At 46.1% G+C, this 7,878-nt stretch overlaps 1 protein-coding gene across 1 annotated transcript; it reads right to left on the reverse strand.

Moving 5' to 3' along the window:
* Window positions 1-253: 253 nt before the first annotated feature.
* On the reverse strand, window positions 254-7,843 carry HSCB (HscB mitochondrial iron-sulfur cluster cochaperone). The gene is made up of 6 exons (XM_083590624.1): window positions 7,530-7,843; window positions 7,331-7,427; window positions 6,917-7,006; window positions 2,724-2,868; window positions 1,143-1,190; window positions 254-663 (listed from the first exon to the last, which is right to left on the reverse strand). Exons 1-6 carry the CDS (start codon window positions 7,793-7,795, stop codon window positions 572-574), a joined length of 738 nt encoding a protein of 245 aa, XP_083446750.1. The 5' UTR covers window positions 7,796-7,843; the 3' UTR covers window positions 254-571.
* Between the last annotated feature and the right edge of the window lie 35 nt (window positions 7,844-7,878).

Genomic DNA, 7,878 nt, shown 5'->3' on the forward strand with positions numbered 1-7,878 from the left:
TGAGCCATGCAAGTTGGAGTGTCCCCCCTGCAGGAAACATTCAGAACTGGACATGCTAAACAGTAAGTTGCTTAAGTGCCAGAAGATCTGGTTTCCTCAGAACTTCTACAAGCCTCACCTAGTTTGTATCACTCCCTGTCTTTCCCTGTGCCGCATCTCACAGAACAGTCTTAGACCAACTCAGCCCTCACCAAATCAAGACAGCATGTCACCATCTAGCCTAACCTCATTTCTTTAAAATTCTACACTGAAGTGTATCCAGAGGCCACACATTTATTTTGATTGGGAGCTCAAAACAATGCATAACATGTATTTCCCAGACATAAGCAGGGCTAAATTAGGCAGTTCCTAAGTATGGCCTCATCCAAAGCAGGGTCTCTGCACTCAAGTGTTTATCAGAGAGCATCTTGACAATGGAGCAGTGAGATGTTTTCCACAGGTTGAGGAGCAGGTATCATGCCCATTCTCTTCCATGTCATGCCAAAGAATGCACTGCACTGTGGCCTCATTGCTTTGAGTTGCCTATCAAACATTCAGATGGGAACCACTCATCCTAGGAAATACTGTGAAGTCAGGAAGGGATTTTCTTTTTCTTCAGCTTTTCTTCTAGGTTTGCAAAATATTTCATTTTGGCTAGATATTTTTTGGCTTCTTGAAGATCATCTGCAATTAAACAAAGACAAAACAAATTTGTACTCCAGTGGGAACTTTGCTCCCAGCACTGAGAAATGGCTACACCATCAGAATCAGCACACTCCTGGCATTCAGGAACCCAAAGAACAGCAGGTTTTTGCAATATGTCAGTCAAGTGACTTCAAGAAGGTAGGCTGCTCTGCTGCTGGGCCATCCTGCAGAACTTAGTACTAACACCTCCTAACAGGACTAACCATTGTGTGCCTTAAGATCAATGTCTGTGGAGAAATGAGCCTCAATAAAACCAGTAAATGCATTCTATTTCTGAACAGCTCAGCTTTCTTTGAAAGGTAGGCTTTAAGCAAGTCCTTACAATCCAGAATGGCTTTTGATGAGCACTCAAGCCCTGTAAGCCATGTGGATGGCACGTGCCACATGCAGCTGGGAGCACAAGAGGTCATTTGCAAGCAGGTCACACCCCAAAGAAAGTAGGAAGGAAATACTCCTACCATGTTCAAACGCTCTGCTCACATCCTTAATCAGCTCCTCTTGTTTAGCTGGAAGGGAAAGAAGAGGGCATTGATTTCATTTAAGACAAAGCTGTTATCTACATGTGCCTTCACCCCTGTTCATGAGATGTCATGACCATGGATACTGTCCTTAGGAGGGCAAATGTTAAAGCAGCCTTCCGGGCCCATTGTCCTTACTGTTCTGGATTATAATTCCCATCATGCCCGTCTATGAACCACGTTGGCTTGGAAGAATGCTCTATTGAGTCAGGAAGCAGCAGATGTCTTATTGAAAGTCTAGCCACACCCACAAAGGGATTTTTCCAAAATGTCTCTAGAAATGAGAAAGTGCTCTCTGATTCATCTGATCTGTGACTGAGCTCACTCCATGTCAAGCACGGCACAACCCTCCCCCCTTCAGTTCTTCCTTGTTGTACTTGCCCTTGACAAAGGGGAAATTGCTTGGGCTCCAGTGGAAAATATATTGCAAATCTGAGCTTTTAGTCTTTCTAGAAATGATACCGTAAGCCCCTTGCTGTAGTTTCTGCATAGAATTGGGTACTGGTATTGTGCTTCTTAGGGATGCGGGTGGCACTGTAGGTTAAACCACAGAGCCTAGGACTTGCTGATCAGAAGGTTGGCGGTTCGAATCCCCACGACGGGGTGAGCTCCCGTTGCTTGGTCCCTGCTCCTGCCCACCTAGCAGTTCTAAAGCACATCAAAGTGCAAGTAGATAAAGAGGTACTGCTCCGACGGGAAGGTAAACGGCGTTTCCGTGCGCTGCTCTGGTTCGCCAGAAGCGGCTTAGTCATGCTGGCCACATGACCAGCTGTACGCCGGCTCCCTCGGCCAATAAAGTGAGATGAGCGCCGCACCCCCAGAGTCGGTCACAACTGGACCTAATGGTCAGGGGTCCCTTTACCTTTATTGTGCTCCTTCAACACAGCTGGCTAGAATTATTTAGACATGGACACTCAAACTAGAATGTAACTGAATGGGACTGACTTCAGAGTTCAGATGCACTGGACTGCACACTGAGTGGTTAAGAACAAGGCTTTGCATTAATGATGCCCATAGTTATGTACTGATCCGTTTTTACACTTCAATGAAGATCAGCTAATGCATCCTCACACAGCTGTATTGAACGTCAAGATCAGGAACTTTCCCCAATCTACACTCCCAACCCTCAGAAACTCTCAATCCTATCAAGGGGGTGTGGGGAAATGACAGATATAGCATCTGTTGTGCCCAAGCGGCCTGCCCAGAGGTAATAGCAGCAGCTTCTGTGAGTGGGACACTTAAACTGAGGAAAGGAAGAAAGAGTTAAGATGCAAATGAAAACCCACAGGGGAGCCTAAATTCAAAAAAACTCATTTGTTAGGGTTTGAAGCAGAGAGACAGGAGTCGTGTGTTTTTTCATCAACAGGGTGACCTTTGAGGTGGCTTTATAATTCTAAATACTGCTTCATGTTGTTCTGTGGAGGTTTTCATTACTGTGCTTTCACTCCTTGATAGATTCCCACCCCCCACCCCACTGAAAGACAGCATAGACACCTCTTCAGGCACAATTCTCCATCTTACCTGCAATAAAGTTTTCCATCTCTTCTATTTTAGCATCATTGTTTGCATCTGACAGTTTCTCGTTAATTTCCATGATTTCTGAGAGAAACTCAGGGTCTGCCTCAGTGTCTGTTCCTTTCTCCAGTTCTACTCCATTCAACTCCAGCTAGAAAAGAATGATAATGGCTTTTAAGAACTTCCTCACTTCACTCTGAAGGCAGCCTGTGAACCGTGAGAATTGATCAGCACCTGTTGATGCAAAAGGCAGTAGCTACTTCCTATGGAAAGCTGAGGTAGACTGGAGCATGGAGATGCAATGCCACTGCTGGGCTGGAGATTCACTCTGGTTGGCTGCAGGTACAGCTAGCCTGAGGAGGGTGGGTTCAGCACTTTGGGAGGGAAAAAGAAAAGGAATCGAGAGTTGGTATTCTTGGACGCTCAGCTGGATAGCCTTTTGGCTGTTTGTGTAACATCCACCCTGAGGGAAAGATCTACAGCCAGAGAAAGGAGTCTTTGAACTGAGTGTCAGATTTAAAGACAGTGGACTATACAGACAAATGAGAACTGGGAAGCTGAATTTGAGAAAGGAAAAGTGGAGTTGTGAGGGAACACTCCACTTAGGTTTCAGTTCAGCAAGAAGGGGATAGATCTTTGGAGACAACTAATCCCAAACCAGTCAGGAGGGGTGTGGTGATCCCCTGGTCTGTCATACTAATAGAGGAGCCTCAGGAGTGTGATTTATAGAAGGCTGGGAAGCCAAGAAAAAGTACCAACTTGTGAAGAAATCATCCATAAAAATGAATGCTTTAGCTTAAGTGCTACTTTTATTTCAAACTGCTCTAGTAATTAATAATACAGGCTGCTTCAAAGAATGGCAAAGGAAATTTCTAGATTTGTCGGACTTCCGGGTTAGCGTCATCGGCAATGGCGGAGTTCCTCTGACTGAGAGGAACCCGCTCCGCGGAAATCGGGTCTTGCCGCCGCGGCGAAGGCGGAGACCCTTCAAAAATTCCAGGCGGAGGAAGCCTGGGAACGTGGGATTCGGCTGACACCAGGAGCGCCCCCCCTACTTGCAGGGAAACTCCTTTTTGGGGGTCCGAAGCAACGTGGGGTGAGCGGCGTGGTGTTTTGAATCGACCGCTATTTTTACGGAGTGAAGCCGCATAGCCGTTGCCGGAGAGCGCTGACTTTTTCTTGTGGACAATTGGACTCTAAACAAGTACCTGTGAGTAGAACGGAAAATTGGGTTTTGAAATATTTGAAATTCTTTAATTTGGCACCAAAGCGGGAAGGTTCTAAACAGGAAGTCCGCCTTCCGCTTTTTGTAAATAGACTGAAGCAAAGACGCCATAAGCTAAAGTCGTTGAAAGTTTTTGACAAAGGATTAAATTTCCATCGGACAAAATCATATAACCCCCCTTGGAAGCAGGAGAAGAGGGGGGTAGTTTCGGATTTAGTGTGCCTGCAGGAGAGAGTTAAAATTAAATTGCCACTGCTCCGAGCCTGGAAAAGGTCTGCCAGTTGACGTTTGGGAGTTTATTGACAGAACGGATTTGACAGTTAGCATAAGAAAGATACTGTTTCCATTTGCCCTCTTTTGCGTTCAAAAAAAGGAGGAAAAAGTAACCGAAAATTGAAGCTACTGTTATTCGTTTGAGTCGTGTTCTAAAAAATTGTTACAAGTAACTATTCCCCTCTAGAGGGAGCATGTGAAACTGTTGCAGGAAAATAACAAGGAGTACCCCAGCTGCAAGATAAAGTCTCTGAGAACCAGAGACTGACCTTGGATTTTTTCAAAATGTTGATAGGAGAAGCTATTGTGACTGCTTTATATAAGATAAATTATACGCTGGAACAGCTCCACAAAAAGACAGAGGACACGATATTTAAAATTGACAACTTGGAGCAGAAAGTGACTAACTTGAGCCAAAAAGTGAGCATCAATACAGAAACAATTCAGCAGTTGGCACAGGAACCTATCTTGGCAGTACAAATGGTGGAGGAAAAGGAGAAAGGTGATTTTGTGGAACTTAAAGTTGTACAAGCGGGTCCCTTAACTTCTCAGAAGCAAGTTGTGGACTACAAATCGAGGTCATTCAGGATTGAACTTAGCAAAAGCCAATTTCGGAGGTTTGGATCCCGACTTGGATTGAAGAAGGAAAGTTGGAAAGATTCCTCTATCCAGGGATTGATTGACTTTTGGGACATGGGTTTGGGTTTGGAGGGGCCTGAAGTTTTGGAGACATCTAGAAGTGGAAGAAGTTTGAAATATGTCCAGGAATCTTTTATTGACTTTACTTTTAACTATGGAAATTTGGTTGAATAGTTCAGAAGGAATAAAAGCATTGCCAGGTGGGAGTTTTCTCGAGATTTGCTCCTGGGTATCAAAGAATATGAAGAAGATCTGCAGAAGGGGCTTGGAAAAGATTTAAGAGCCTCGGACACAAGATCTCCAGGTTGATGGACTATATGGAACTGACGGAAAGGACTGGCAGAATCCGAAGCCAGGGAGAGGAGATAGTGGAAGATTATTGGATAATTTAAAATGTTTATTTAGAAATATTGTTAAAGTAATGACTGTTAGAAAAATGATGGAATGACACTTTATGGATTTAGCAGAAATGATATAAGGAGTTAAGTACATAAGGTAATTTACCCGTAAGGGGAAATAAGGTTAAAGATTATGTTATTGATAAGATGACAGAAAATAGAGAAAGAGGGAAAGGATTTGCTGAAACAAATATTAGAAGTGGGATACAAAAAGGGAGGTGTGAGGAAGTCGAGGAAACAAGGCTAATGAAAGATAAGTAAAGGGAACATTGATCTATTTTTAATTGTTTTTATTTTTCTGTATTTTGTATTTCTTTTGTCTTATTATTATTTTTTTCTTACTTTTGTACCTTTTTGAAACTTTAATAAATATTATTATAAAAAAAATAGATTTGTCTAGCAGGGGAAGAAACTGAGAATAAAGTATAAAATTCTGATAGAAGCTAAAGAAAGAGGTGGGTTCTCGCTGCCAAACTTACTTTATATTATGACACTGCTTGTTTATGTTGGTTAAAAGCTTGGATACTGTTGAACAATATTCAGTTAAATTTGGAGGGGTACAATATTAAATTTGGTTGGCATGCATGCTTTTGGTATGGTAAAGCTAAAATTTATAAGAACTTTTTGAACCATGTAATTAGGAAGAATTTATATAGGGTATGGAGGACACATAAAAATCTGCTAGAAAGGAAAACACCCTTATGGCTCTTGTCTATGGAAGCAATCTCACTGAAAAGACTGAATATGGGTCAACAGTGGACAACATACAGACACCTTTTGGACATTTTAGATCAAGAGGTAAAATTGAAGAAACTAGAAGACATCGGAAACCAGGTGACGGACTGGCTACATTACCCGCCTACTGAACGAAGTGTTTAAGTAATTTAAGCAGTGTGGATTTATGGACCAAAGTTCCAGATCTGAAAGGGAACCAGTAGAAAATAGAGGAAAATTAATTTCTAGGATGCATAAGAGTTTGTTAGAATGGGAAACAAATGATGACTTGGTAAAATCTGCTATGATTCATTGGGCAAGGGATGTAGGACATAATACAGAATTGAGCCTCTGGGGAAAACTCGAAAACTGGTTTGAAATTTACAGTATGTTATGCTTTGAAAGATGTGAAAATGATTTATAGAAGGTATCTGGCACTAAGTTAGCAAATATGTATAAGTCAGAATCAGGTACCTTCTGTCAAGAAACAGAAGGTACATTTTATCATATGTGGTGAACATGCAAAGCAGCTAAAGGTTTTTGGGAGATGATACGGAATGAGAAGTGGCGGCAGTAGGGACACATCCCTCCTTAGTCTTTCTTTAATGAAGCAGCTTACTGTCAACCAACATCCTCTTCTTTTCTAAACTGTCCTTATCATCTCTCTCCCAGCCTGTCCTTGTCCAGGGGCCAAACTAGGCTTTATTTCACCTGGGTCAAAGACCCCACTTGGCATCCCCCATGTGCATTTGTGTACACAAACACACAGGCTGGGAGACTCAATGGAATCCCTCTGGAGGCTTCATCTGTAGCTAGGGGTCTGCATTCTCCCCTTTGCTTCGACTGGCCTTTGACCTGAGCCAGCAGGGTTTTGCTTCTCACATGGGTGGTGTGAGGCACTTTGGCCACGTGTGAGTGTGTCATCCTGTGGAACACAGCAGGTATCTTACCAGGTACAGCCCACGGCTCAGGGGGCTCAGGAGCGTCCGGTAGGCTTTGTTAGCCAGAGAAGAGTGTTGCTTGGAAAAAATCTGCTCCGCCTGTTGAAAGAGCATTGGGAGATCAGCTCACCAGTACTCCTGAGCCACCACTGGGAGAAAAGCACAGCGAACCCAAACAACTGTGTTTACCTTACACTTTAACTTTACTCTGACTCGCTTGCACAAGAGGTATAATCCATTTACTGATCTGCTCCCTCCCATGACAAGAGGGGGTGGCAGAAGGGAAGGAGGCACCCGGCCTAGGCCTTGCATATGGAAGCGGAGGGACGCCCCCCTAACTAGCCATGGGGTGTCTTTCTAGGACGTCTGTGGCGTCTGCGAGGGCCCCCCCGGGGTGGGCGAGGGGCGGCCTGCCCGCCTGACCTGAGGTCTCTGGCTGAAGAAGTCGGGGTGCAGCGCTCGCTGCAGGCTCCGGAAGCGCTGCTGGACGAGGCCCACGTCCACCTGGAAGCTGCGCTCGCTGCAGGCGAACGAGAGAGAGAGAGAGTGAGGAGGGGGCGCGGAGAGAGACCCCCGCCCGGCCCAGCGCCCCCGCCGCCCGCCCGCCCGCCCGGCCACGCACCATCCCAGGAGGCGGAAGAGGTCGGCGCGGGGCTCGGGGGGCTGCAGCGCCCGGCACGAAGGGCAGAAGAAGCGCGGCGGCGGCGAGGCGGGCGGCAGAGCCAGGCCGCAGCTCCAGCACGACGCCGGAGACGGCGGCGAGGACGAGGAGGGCGAAGGCCAGGCGGCGGCGGCGGCGGCGGCCCAGGGGGGCGCCCGGGGGTCGAGGAGGCGCCGCGGCGCCGCCGCCGCCCAGCGAAGCCTCCGGCTCAGCGCGTCCCACCTCATCCGGCCCGGACTACAACTCCCGGCGGGTCCTGCGCGCCGGCTCGCCCGCGGTTGGCTCAGGCTCGTGACGTAGGCCTCCGGGG

This window comes from Podarcis filfolensis (assembly GCF_964270895.1).
Source record: "Podarcis filfolensis genome assembly, chromosome: 16".
Classification (NCBI taxonomy): domain Eukaryota; kingdom Metazoa; phylum Chordata; class Lepidosauria; order Squamata; family Lacertidae; genus Podarcis; species Podarcis filfolensis.